General features: G+C 42.8%; 1 protein-coding gene across 1 annotated transcript in view; it reads right to left on the bottom strand.

The window, feature by feature from the left end:
- LOC143290761 (calmodulin-regulated spectrin-associated protein 1-like) overlaps window positions 1-14319 on the bottom strand; it is a 155313-nt gene that overhangs the window by 49125 nt on the left and 91869 nt on the right. Inside the window, exon 7 of the mRNA XM_076600273.1 lies at window positions 2151-2289. Coding sequence (XP_076456388.1) covers window positions 2151-2289 — 139 coding nt within the window. The remainder of the gene's footprint in view (window positions 1-2150; window positions 2290-14319) is intronic.

Below are 14319 nucleotides of genomic sequence, written 5' to 3'. Positions count from 1 at the left end.
TATGCAAGAAAAAGAGAGAGAGAGAGACAGAAAGAGGGAGAGAGGGTCAAAGAGACAGAGATAGGGAGGAAGGTGGGAGGAAAAAGTGCAAGTTTGTATGTGTGCATACATGTGCATTGCTTTATATGCAATTCTGTGTGTGTGTGTGTGTGTGCTTGAAAGAGTGTGTGTGTGTGAGAGTGTGCGCGCACATGTGCGTATTATTAAGCTCTGCGTGTGATGGTGTAAGCGCTCATAATATTATGTGTGCACATGTGCAAGTGTGAAGGAGAGAGATAAAATAAAAAACAGAGTATGTGTATATGTGAATGCATTCATGTGTTTTTTTTCAAAGAGTGTGTGTGTGTGTATGTGTGTGTGTGTGTGTGTGTGTGTGTGCGCGCGCGCATTCAATTCAGCTCTATGTCTGTGCGTGCGTGTGTAACTTTGGTAATCTGGCCGGCTATAGGTCTCAAATCTAAATACACCGAGTCTTGCCATGAACTGTCTGTACAGAAGCCTCGGCTGTGTCAGAAAAGGCACTGACATCAGTAAGTTGCTACAAAGTTTGTTTCAATCGCAACAATGTTACTTGTGCATACAGTGGCAAAGTTGGAAGCTTCTGAATGAACAGAGGGTCAAGCAGATGTACCCACAGCCCTTGTGGCTTGACAGGGGTGTAGATCACACCAGTGCGTGTGCGCAAATTTGTGTGTGTGTGCGTGTGTGTTATTGTGTGCGCGCTCACATGTCCCGCATGTGCGTATGCGTGTGCGTGTGTGATCGACAGCATGTGTGTGCATGTGCGCACGTGCGTGCTTTTCACAGTGCGTTAAGAAACTTTCGGACTTCAATTTTGGTGCTCTGACAAATCACTGGATCGCCTCTCAACGGGTCAACAAACGACGCTTTCGAAAAAGCATTCCGTTTTCATTTTTGACAGATCATCGGTAAACGATATAGAACAGCCCATAGGCTTTTTCTTTCTTTCTTTTTTCTTCTAGAAAACGGACGCTCCGTTTTTAATACAAATGTGAAAACAGATTTCCGTGCCTAGACTGAAGAGTTGCACCCATACAATCTGACACCAATCGCACTGGGCCTTGCTCGCGGTGTTCATTTTGTGAATGGCGTCGCCTACCCGTAAAGTTTTTTTAATTTTTTATTCTTCACTTCTGTTTTCACGATCTCATCTTGCCAGACCCAGTTCCACTTATTATTCACTTCTTTATCAATCTCTGCTGCAAAAATCCTCTAATCCTTTGTGAGTTTTCTCATTTTGTCAATGACTGAAGACGATCGACGAAATCAGGTATCTTTGCAAGTCATGAAGCCCGCGAGTGAGTTTTGTAATCCCGACCAAATACGGATAAGCTGAATGATGACAGAGGAGCAACGGAACACTTATTCTCAATTGGTTCGCTTATCCAAACATGGGGTATTTTAGCAAACGCTGTGGGTCTGTCTTGTTGATTGGTCGGACAACGTTTGTGCAACGTTTGTGGGTCGGAGAAAAAAAACCCTCACCTCCCCTCCACCCCTCCGATTTTCTCAACGGATTTACACGAATCTCAAAAATGGCCTCTGGGGCCAATTTTCGGTCGGAAATCCGACTATAGTCGGAAAAATCTCATGCCTGAACATATGACTTCAAACTGATTCATGAGAATCAGGGAACTTTACTGTGTGAAAAATTCATCTTATTCTTCTGTGTGGATTAAATGATGGATATGACATGCCTGGTGAGTACAGTATAACTATTTTTCAATTTTTTCTGTTTTTCAGTATTTAGTGACATAATTTAATATATATATATATATATATATATATATATATATATATATCAGCATGTAATGAAAAAACTGTTTTAAAATCTTAAAAGAAGAGGTAGTACACTTTCTAGGGATATATAATTTGTATGTCTTTGTCTCTGTGTGAAAATGTGTTGAATTTTTCAAACATGACCAAAACAGCCCATCACAGCAAAACTACATCAACTATTTAACTACGTCTCCATAGAGTTAAGGCATAGGGATCATGGTTGAAGAAAAAAAATATCAACTTACAGTTAAAAATTTTTAGTAATTTTTCTTTGAATGTGTTAGCCTACTGCTGCAACTTTCTTGAACATCACCAGTAGTACATGGCAAAAATCTAGTTTGTGAACACACCTTTCTTCTGGCTGCTCCTTGGATGACCTCTGGATCCAGTGTGACAGCCAGAGCAGCACAGGTCTTGTTGATCCACAAAACAAGAGCTTCCTCCACACTGCTGGGTAATGTACTAGAGGCGCTCAATGTGATGTGGCGTCTGAAACAGTTCATGAGCCACAAATGGAACACCAGTGAAACGCGAAGCTGGTATTTACCTGTAGAATGTCAGTTTTGTGAGACTGAGAGAAGATGAGCACTCTGTAGCTCATTAAGTTTTTGTTTTACCCATCTTCAGTTTTCTTTCAAGTAATATAACATCTGACTGATAGCAATGCAACACAAATTTGATGTTATACATTATGTTCTACTTTTTTTTCTTTAAACTGTAAGCCAAAATTTCAACTAAAACTTTCATAGATTGTCCAGCCCTGCATCCCCCCACAACTCTCACAAAAATAACTTTTCTATGCCTCTCCCAGTCACAGCTTTCTCTTTCTCCCTCATCCCCCACCCAACTCAAATTGAATCAAATTATGGTGCTTAGAGCCCCGCCGATCACTACGGCCATCTCAAGGCTACTGCCACATTAGCGTCTACTTCAAGTCAAGGGTAAAAAAAATAAAGTACAATAAAAACTAGTCACTACTTCAAGCTTTCCACTAATGAAATGAAATGAAATTATGGTGCTTAGAGCCTCGCCGACCACTAAGGCCATCTCAAGCACAGACTCCTCCTTTCTGTTCTTCACCACTGATGGGAGGGACTCTTTAGGTCTGGATGGATTTGGAACAGCTTGTTGTCTGTCTGAGTGTTCCACTCCTCTTGCCAAAAATCCTTAACGTAAGTGTTCACCTTCTGCTTCATGTCTGTGTATTGTACGAAGGATCTCGATAATTTTTCCTTTAGAGCGTTCTTGGCCAACTGGTCTGCCCTTTCGTTACCACAAATGCCAACATTACTGGGAACCCAGGCCAACACAACATCATATCCTTTCTTCCTCACGAGAGTAAAAGCATCGTAGAACTGCAGCAGTTTGGGATGAGTCAGATTCCTGCAGGCGACGCCTCCAGGGCTGATAAGGAGTCGGAAAAGATCATGAATCTTTTGTTTTGAAGAGAGAACCAGTTTTACCGCCAGAACCAGTGCAGTCAGTTCCGCAGTGTACACTGAGCTGTCAGATAGGATGTGCTCCGTTGCAGGCTGGTCAGGAAAGGTGGGACAGAACGCAGATGCAGTGACTCCGTCCTCTGACTTGGAACCGTCAGTGAAGATTTTTTGGAAAGTGGGAAATTTGTGGCAGAGTTCCGAAAAGTAAGTTCTGCAGGCCAGTGAACTGGTGGAGTCCTTACGGTACAAGGCCAGATCGAAACAGACCTCAGGTGTAGGTCCACACTGGGCTGTTAGGGAACTTGGAGAAATCTGAGATGCCGCCGACATCCAGATTGGCATTTTCTATGTGAGGCTGAATGCGGAGTCCAAGAGGAGGGATACAGTTTGGGTTGTCTTTAAATTTCTTGTTGAAGGGGTTGTTGAAGATACCATCGTAAGCAGGGTTTGTGGGTTCAGAAAACAGTTTCAAGTAGTAGTTTAGGGTCAGCTTCAATCTGCAGTTGGAGAGAGGTGGTTCCCCCGCTTCTGTGTACAAGCTGTGCACAGGGGTGGTGCAGAACACACCTAAGCTAAGACAGAGCCCTTGGTGGTGTATAGGGTCCAGCAGTTTCAGGTAAGACAGTCTGGCTGAGCCGTACACTACATACCCATAATCCAGTTTGGACCGGACCAGGGCTCTGTAGAGGTGCAAGAGAGTTCTCTTGTCAGCGCCCCAGTCCATCTGTGCTACAACTCGGATGATGTTCAGGGCTTTTTGACAGGATGTTTTCAGCTAATTGATGTGGCAGCTTCTGATCAAAAATGACCCCTAAAAATTTGGCTTCCTTGACTACCGGGATGGTGGATTTTCCCAGATGAATTTCAGGGTCCAGATAGAACTAGTGAAAGTTATGAAAATGAATACACTCAGTTTTAGAGGACGAAAAGGTGAAATCGTTCTCCTCTGCCCAACACTGAATTTTGTCCACGCTGAGCTGAAGCCGTCGCTGGATGCTGGCATACATGCTGCCAGTTGCATACAGGGCAAAATCGTCCACAAAAAGCGAGCTGTCCAATCCCCTCTGAACCGACTGGACGATGTCATCTATCTTGATGCTGAAGAGAGCCGGCGACAGAATGCTTCCTTGCGGAACACCAAGCTCCTGCTCGTGAATGTCGGACAGGGTGGTGCTGACCCTCACCTGGAATTGTCTGTCTTGCAAGAAATTGTGGATAAACTGGGGCAGGTGATCTCGGAAGCTGAGCTTATGCAGGTCTGAGAGGATTCCAAATTTCCAGGTGGCATCGTAGGCTTTCTCTAAATCAAAAAAATATGGCCACCACATGCTGTTTGTTGACAAAAGCGTTCCTCACTGTGGTTTCCAGACGAACCAGATGGTCAACAGTAGACCGATGTTTGTGAAAACCGCACTGTTCTTTCACCAGAAGGCCTTCGGACTCTAGTTTCCACATCAGTCTACCGTTGACCATCTTCTCCATCAGTTTGCAGATGCAGCTGGTCAGTGCTATTGGGCGGTAGTTGGAGGGGTTCGAGGGGTCTTTTCTCGGTTTTGGCACCGGGATTATGAGGGCTCTCCGCCAAGAGGGTGGAAAAAACCCTGTGGTCCAGATGTGGTTGTAGACTTTGAGCAGGGTGTCCAGACAGGTTTCGGGAAGATGTTTTAAAAGTGTATAATGAACCTCGTCCATTCCCCGAGAGGAATCTGTGCAGGTCTGAAGGGCAGATTTTAACTTGTTCAGAGTGAAAAGAAGGTTGTAGCTCTCTGTATTGCCAGAAGAGAAGTTGCAGGGCGTTTTTTCTTTCAGGTTTTTGGTTTTGAGAAACAGAGCAGATTTGTTGGCAGATCTAGAGTTCAGTTCGATTGTGGAGGCTAGCAAATTAGCAACTGCTTTCTTCTCTGTGACCAGTGTGTCATGGTGAAAAGTTGGGCAGACGTTTTTGCCTTTGATTTTTTTTTTTTTTTTTAAACCCTCCACACTGTCTTCTTGGGTGTGTTGGAGGTTAAGGAAGAGCAAAAATCTCTCCATGATTTTCTCTGGCTCTTATTAAAAATATATCCAGCTTTCGCCCTGCTGATGGGTTCGAACACGCCGTTGCACTCTCTTCCGAGACTTTTGAGCATCCCGACATTCAGCGTTGAACCAGGGTGTTCTTGGCATCTGAGGCATGGAGGTAGACGATTGGACTGCTCCTTTGGAGCATTCTAAAATGATCTGTGTCAGAGTGTCAGCAGGATCCTTGCTTTGTAAGACCATTTCTTCTTGCAGCTCCGCTCTTAATTTCATGGTAAAAATTTCCCAGTTGGCTTTGTTGTAGTTCAGGCAGTCAGGCAGAGAGTCACCTTCCACATCTGTGGAACGGAGGACGACAGGAAAGTGGTCACTCCTGTACAGATCGTCGTGCACTTTCCACTCGTAGTCCAGGACCAACGATGGATTGCAGACCGACAGATCTAAACATGAAAGCTTCCCAGAAGACAGATGAAGGTAAGTGGGTGACTTGTCATTAAGGCAACACGGGTCCATACTGGAAAGAAGGTTTTCCAAAAGAAGACCTCGGGCTGATGTTACCTCACTACCCCAGAGCGGGGAGTGGCCGTTGAAGTCGCCCAACAGTAAGAACAGTAAGAACGGTTGTGGGAGCTGGTCAACAAGGTTCATAACGTCCTGCCTCAGAACACGGACAGAAGGAGGAAAACACAGGGAACAGACAGTGATAGTTTTCTTTAGTGTGACTCTGCCACCGCCTGTAAAGGAGTGTTTAAAGGAAGTGTACTATATAAAATTGACTTATGTACAAACAGAGTGACATCTCCCGTCAATCCCTCTTGCTTTGGTTGAGCAGGTTTAAAAATGAAGTTAAAACCTGAGAGATAAAAACTTGCCATCTCTTTGATGAGTTTATTGCAGCACCAGCACTGAAGGTTTCAAAGAACAACAAAGCAACTGGAGTTCCTGAAGATTAGCATAAAAACCACAGATGTTCCAATGAACGATCGCAATTAAAAAGGTTAAAAATGTAACAGCAACCTAATACATCGCTACCTCCTGCTCCTCTGCTTGCGGTGGATCAAGGTCGGACAAGACTGCAAATCTGTTTTCTGTGTTAACTGATGTCCTGTTCGATTCCAGCCGAGCCGGAATATCCACCACCTTGGTTTTCTCCGACCCCGCCAAGATCATAACCTTCCGCTCCTTGGGTTTTGGAGGTGCAGGGGAGGAGGGGTGGTGGTGGTGGTTCTGGGCACTTCCACCAGCCCGAGGGGCAGCCAGACGTGAGGCGGGATGAGGGGGATGGGGGCGGGAGGCTGACACCATGCCTCCGCCCAAGGCTTTCCCCCCTTCCATGAAGCTCCTGAGGGCCACCGTACAGGAAGGGAAGGGGTGGATACAGCGCCTTCACCCAAGGCCAACGGTTTCACCGAAGTCAATATGTCGTCTGTCTGCATTCCTGTGGACGTCATCTGGATCGCAACGTCCACCATCCTGGCTCTGACAACTGATGCGTAAGATGGACCTGCGTTCGGCAATGTAGCCTCCACTAGCTTATGGACTTCAAAGAATGGGACTTTCTTCTCTGTCTTCACCTTCTGGATCTCCTTTTCTTTTTTCCAGGTGGGGCAGTCTTTAGATGAAGATGGGTGGCTGCCTCCACAGTTCATGCAACGAGCTGGACTGACGCATTCACCCTGGTGCGCCGCCTTTGAACAGGTGCTGCATGCCTCTTCTCCTTGCAGCGGTCTCGCATGTGGCCCAACTTTTGACACTTGAAGCACCATAGAGGGGACGCATGTACAAACTCACGCTCACCTGCAAGTACCCAACTCTTATGTCCTTGGGGACATTCGGGCAGCAGAAGGTGAGGAAGAATGTGTTGGTCGGGACTTTGTCCAACCCCTTCCGTACTGTCATCCTGTAGACATCTGTCACTCCCTGAGAGGACAGCTCGCTCTTAATTTCTGCCTCAGACACTTCTCTCAAATCTGGGCATCTGATGACCCCCTTCGAGCAGTTCAGCCCTTTGTGAGGGGAGACCTTCAACACCCAATCCACAAAAGTAACCGCTTTAAGCAGAACCTGTGACTGCCTCTTCGATGTAGTCTCCACCAGAAACATTCCGTTCCTCAGCCTCTTGATGGACTTCAATGCACCTGCCAAACATTGAAAGCCTTTCTGGATGGCGAAGGTGCTGAGAGCTGACAAGGGCTTGTCAGCATCAGTGCCCTCGACCACAAGCCATGACAGCCAATATCCAGAGGTCTCTCGGATCTCCGAATCAGAGTCTGAGTCACTCTCCGTTCCTGGTCTCCTCCTCTTTGCAACTTTAGGGGGGTGTGATGGAGTTGAAGCCATGTTTTTTTTAATCTTTAATTCATCCCTCCCTTACCCACCCACCATGGGGTCCAACTTAGGGGCCAGGGTCAAGGGAACACCAGCTTGACCCTATCCAGGTTTCGGGAGGGACATACGACTAACAGTATAGCTCTAATGCATCCCCACCCCCCCTCCACACCCCCAATCTTTTTTTTTTTTTTTTTTTTGGTCCCAGATTTTCTTGGGTCGACCACCGTTTTATTGACTCACTTGTGTAAACAAAGTGAGTCTATGTTTTAACCCGGTGTTCGGTTGTCTGTGTGTGTGTGTGTGTGTGTGTGTGTGTGTCTGTGTGTCCGTGGTAAACTTTAACATTGACATTTTCTCTGCAACTACTTTGTCAGTTGACACCAAATTTGGCATGAAAATAGGAAAAATTCAGTTCTTTCCAGTCATCTTGTTTAAAACAATATTGCGCTTATGGGATGGGCACAAAAAAATAAAGAATGAAGCCTAATTATATGCAAACTGCATTTACTGTTATATTTATATTTTTTGTATTCTCTAAACTTGGCACTTTGATCTGATATTCTGACCCAACAGCTAGAGCAGTCATTATTATCATTTTTGGCTCAAACAGGAACTTCTTTTGCTAAGCATGGAAGCTTTATTTATTTTGCAAACGTTTTGGTTCAGATAGAAAAAAAGGGAAATTACTATGTAATGCTAGTGGAGTTAATTTGCTTTAAACTGATCTTTCTCATCTTAAACATTACATTTTGAAACAAGAGAGGCAAGGCCTTCAAGACTCACTTATGATGCACTTTTTTAAAAAAATGCAAGCTTTTTATGTATCGAGTATAATTTCAAAATGTAATGTTTAAGATGAGAAAGATCAGTTAAAAGCAAACTAAGTTCCCAGCAGAGTAATTTCCCTTGTTTTACTGCCGACACCAAAACGTTTGCAATAAATAAAACTTCAACGCTTAGCAAAAGAAGTTCCTGTTTGAACAAAAAATGACAATAATGACAGATCTTTTGTTGGGTCGAATATCAGATCAAAGTGCCAAGTTTAGAGAATACAAAAAATATAAATATAACAGTAAATGCATTATACTCAATACATAAAAAGCTTGGATTTTTTTAAAAGTGTATCACAAGTGAGTTGTGAAGGCCTTGCCTTTCTTGTTTTGTATATGAATTCATTATAACAATTCAGAGTAGATGGAAAAGAAAGGGAAAAAAAGAAAGAAAGAAAAAAATTGAATACAGTGAAAATTAACAATAACATCATCATAACGAGTCATTATACTTATATATGGTCCATTTCATAATCAACTCAAAACAAGACCATAACCAAGACCAATACCTGGCATTCCATAACTGTGTCATTGTAATCAATAGCAGTTTTTTTTTCTCTTAAGAAATCAAAGGTTTCTTCTTTATTCTATATATTGTTCTTTTTCTCTTTTTTTTTTTTTTTAAATCAATTTGGTCAAGGTGGACACATTTTCATCATGTCTAACAGTGCAGTTTTATAACGTATAATAGACATTATACCTAGCATTGGCACAGAGTTATGGACACTTTGCTTAGCTAACGTAATGTGAAAAGAACAAAACCCATACATTGTTTTCGGAAAAAAAAACACAAAAAAATTATGGAGTATCTTATGTATGAACACATTTCCTCTAGTTTTCTATACGTGACTATATAAAACACCCATTACACAGTCATGTTAAGCTCTAATGCGTTCCCCCTGATCATGCCCTGCTCCCGGGGACAGAGAACTGAGCACTGCGGGGGTTATCACAGTTAGCCTCTAAACTGCCAGTCTTGACCCAGCCCCACGTAGGGATAGCCGATTGACACACACGAGCCAATGTGTGCCACACACGGGCCAATGTGTGCCACCTGTCTTAGGAGAGGTCCGAGCCAAAGGGATGTGTTGAGAGCAGCGTGCTCTCTCAATCCCCAGGATCTCATTCCCCTCCATCACAGGTCACGCCGTATGGCAGGCCTGAAAAAGGCCGCAGAGAAAAAAGAATGTGGAAAAGAAGGCTTGATGGGAAGCTGAAGACAGAAAAGAGGCAGTAAAAAGAAGAACAAAGAACAGCGAAAGGGACAGTGGGTCAATTTTAGTTTGGGCCTCACTCACGACCTGTTTGGCATGGGAAGCCCTATCAGGGGCATGGGAAGCCCTATCAGGGGCATCAGTACAAAAAACCACCATGTATTCAGCCTCAGCAGCTACAATGGCTATGGGCTGTCAATTAACCCCTTCACTGCTATAATATAATAGCTTTTTTGTACTGCTGTGTGCCGGGGTAAATTTTTGCTTTTTTCGGTAGGTTCACTGATCTGTTCACTGCTCATATATTTATTTAGATATCCATATGATTTTTTGCACTTTTTTTTCCTGATACCCTTGGCTATGCTGTGATACCAAAATAATTTGGGTCTGTGGATATTTAGTGAGGGAAAAAGTGATAAAATAATCATTTATTTCTAAGAAATAACATTTTCGGAGCATAAACACATACACAGCAGCACATAAAACCACATAAAACACTGCATAGATTGTTTTTTGTGTTTACTGAATATCAGAACAAGCATCTGGTACACACATTACAGCCAGTAATTGTTCTTCTGAGATGTAATCCATGCATAACTGGGGGTACTGACAATCCAGCAGAAAGGGACATAATTTCACTTTTTTCAGTGGCTTTACTAATCTGATCACTACTGACTTATTTCTTGAAATATCTCTTTGAAACTTTGCTTGTTTTTTTTTCTCACATCCTGAGCTATTATGTGATACCATAATAATTTGATTTTATATGCCATTAGTAGGAGCAAGACTGATATAATGAACATGCCTTTCAACAACAAAAATGGGAGGGGGGGGGGATGTAAACACATACACTGCAGCATGTAAAACCACAAAAATACTGCAGAAACTGAAGTTAGTGTTCACGGAACATCAGAGCAAACATCTGGTACTCACATTACAGCCAGTAACAGTTCTTCTGAGGTGTAATCCATGCATAACTACCCACAATCCAGTATAAAGGGACAGAATTTCACTTTTTTCAGTGGGTTCACTATTCTGTTCACTACTAACATATTTGTTGAAATATTTCTCTGAAAGTTTGCATGTTTCTTTCTTATACCCTGGGCTATGATGAGATATGAACGTAACTTGATTTTGTGGGTATTTAGCAAGTCAAAATTGATAAAATTATCATTTTTTTCCCCAAAATAAAACCACTTTCAGAGCATAAACACATACACTGTAACACAAAAAAGCATAAAAATACTGTAAAAACTGGTGTTAGTATTCATGGAACATCAGAGCAAACATCTGGAACTCACACAGCTGCCAGTAAGTGTTCTTCCAAGTTGTAATCCTTGAATAACAAGGGGTAGCACAATCTAGGTATAAAACTATATGAAACACGAACCACACCTCATTCATTCATTGTTTGCAGATACTGTAGGGCTTCTGGAGATGGTACTGTTTTGTTTTCTGTTGTTGTTTTCTCATTGAAAGATAAACCCACACCACATAATATGAAGACCTACATCAAAAAGAATAGGGGGAAAAAACCCACAACCAAAATAAAAACCCACACTGAAGCCACAGTTTGAAGAAAGAAAATAATAATAATAATAATAACAATATTTTATTTTTACAAAGCGCTATATTACAATCAAAAGCAAGCTCTAAGCACTTCACAATCCAGTACCTAAAGTGAAACAAGAAAGCATATAAATACCAGTAGAAACATCAAACAAAATCATAAATATTATAAAAACACAATGCATAAAACTCACAAAGTAGCATACTATCAATACTACAACTGTTACACTCCAACACTCACACTAACACCCATGCAGAGACACACACATGATTAAATGGCTGAGATAACAGCAATTTTCACTTAAAATACATACATTTAAAAAGGAACATAATTGTAATCTGCGTGCCACAGATTTTGTAAAAATCGTAAAAAATAAAATTTTGGATAAAAAAGGTAAAAGGGGTAAAAATCGGGTCATTCTCCCTTTCGAACCACACCACCACCATCCATCTACCCACTCCCATCCTCTCTACTCTCCCATCACACACACTCACATTGCCATGGGCCTGGGACAACAGCACTATTTGAGTTATGACAAGTATTTTTTAAAGAGATAAGTTTTAAGATTTACTTTAAAGGTAGATAGATGAGTTGCTTGTCAGAGCAATAGGCAGAGAATTCCAAGTTGTTGGGCCGAAGACGGAAAACGACCTCTTTCTACAGGAGTTAAGGAAAAAATAAATAATAATAATAATAATAATGGTATTTATATAGCGCTGGATCTTGTGCAGAGACAAATCATTCACACGCATGCATAACTCTAATACTGTAGAAACTAAAGACAAGGAAGGGCAGGCAAGGGAGGCTATTTTGGGAAGAGGTGGGTTTTAAGGCCAGACTTGAAAGAGCTGAGTGTGGAGACTTGACGAAGCGAAAAAGGAAGTTCATTCCAATTAAATAAATAATTATAATAAAAAAATACATTTATGTTCACTGCTAACACAAAAATTTTGTGTGGTAGTCCTTGAAGCACTGTGGATGGACAGTCAGGGCAGTGGTAACAGGTTTCCTGCCAGACACCCAGTTTCTTCCTGCAGATACACAGCACAGGTAGATTTTTATACTGAACCTGGCACGCTTCATCGGTATGTATTGACGAAAGATCAATCAGCCTTTCCACAGCAGCAGGCTCTCGTCAACACACACTGCTTGTCGTGGCTCATACACCTCCTGGAACTTCTCGTACAGGTGGTCCAGTATCGGCTGGATTTTGTACAATCGGTTGTATGCAGGATCTCCCTGTGCTGGCATGGTGGAGTTGTCATGGAAGTGGAGGAACTGCAGGATAATCTGAAACATTACTGAATAACAGTTGATCACACACACACACACACACACGTACACACACACACACAAACACGAAACACACACACACACTGTACACACGATACATGCACTTCTTGCTTGTCGCATGTATACACAAACACACACACCCACACACAGAGTCACACACACACACACAACAACAACAACAACAAAAACACACACACACCACACACACAAATACATACCCAAACCACACACACACACACTGCACATATGATACATGCACTTATTGCCTGTTGCATGTATACACAAACACACACACACAGAGTGACACACACACACAGAATCACACACACACACACACACAGAATCACACACACACACACCAACACCAACAACACACACACACACACACACACATACATACCCAAACTACACACACACACACACACAAACACACACACACACACTGTACACATGATAAATGCACTCATCGCATGTGTGTACACACACACACACACGCACTCACTGTGCACATGATAAATGCACTTGTTGCTTGTTGCATGTGTACATACACACACACATACACATACACACACACACACACATAGAATGACACACACACAAAAACAAACATTCACAGTCTCTCTCTCTCTCTCTCTCTCTCTCTCACACACACACACACACACACACACACACACCAGCAACATCTTATACATGCTTGTATCACTAAGAGAGAGAGGGGGGCAGGGGGGAGAGGGAAAGAGAATGAACAAATAAAAAGAAGAGAGGGAAGGAGAAGGAACAAACAAAAGAATAAGAAAAAAAACTGACCTGGAATCTGTTTCTGGTCATGACTGAGCTGGCGTCCATTATTGAACCAGGTATGACTGACCACGCCCTCTGCCTCTCCCCCTTGCAACTGCCCCATGTCCTCTGCCTTTTCCTCGACCCCTTCCTCGACCTCTCACAACAGGAGGGGGTGCAGTACTTGTACTGGGTACTGGTTCCACCTCCATTTCAATGGCGTCTTACTCTACTTGTCACTGGATCAGTGGACAATTCAGGCTCGTAATCAGAGTCTTCGTCACCAACACCAGTTTCTGACAAAAGCGGTTGGTGTTGGTTTCTGTCAGTCTCCTCCTTGTCAGTACCAATGGATTCTTCATCATCGAAGCCTTCCTCACCACAGTCTACATCATTCAAAATTTCTTGCAATACTTCTAACGCAGAATATTGCCTAAGAACAGGTCGCCTTGGCGAAGTACGCTGTTGATCAACACCATCTTGGATATATAATTTGGTCTAAGTGTCAACAAAGGCAATATCACTTAGTCATTAGAACATGCTGAGTGGTCAAAGGGAAAGAACCGTTGTTTAGAGTCCCTACAGCAGTCTGGGCCAGTTTCCAGCATTGTCTCCCATTTAGATTGCTCATATTTCAATGACAAAACTAGTACGAGATACTCTCGTATACAGGCGTTCAGACCTTCTGAAATCGGTACGAGAGTGTCTCATTACTGGCAGGGAAGCGCTTAAGACCTGGGACTAGAGCAGTAAACCTTCAGAAGCACTGATGCCCCCGCTGACATAGCTCGCTCGATCACTGGCCACTAAGCCTCCTGACCATGACAAGGTAGTGACCCCCCCGGGAGGCATGAAGCACCTAGAGCAGATCTCTGGACAATGTGCTACATAATACCCTTTAATATTATCATCATTATTTTCTTTCATATTAACAACTGACTTACCACAAACAGACAATATCAGGTGATCCAAATATGTCAAAAACCATCTTTTTGTAGATCTACTGAAATGTTGCACTGGTTTGTGCCAGATTTAACCATACTGGA

This window comes from Babylonia areolata, chromosome 16 (genome assembly GCF_041734735.1).
Source record: "Babylonia areolata isolate BAREFJ2019XMU chromosome 16, ASM4173473v1, whole genome shotgun sequence".
In the NCBI taxonomy this organism is placed as follows: domain Eukaryota; kingdom Metazoa; phylum Mollusca; class Gastropoda; order Neogastropoda; family Buccinidae; genus Babylonia; species Babylonia areolata.
The sequence above is the reverse complement of the archived record's forward strand: the minus strand, read 5'-3'. Positions and strand labels throughout refer to the sequence as shown.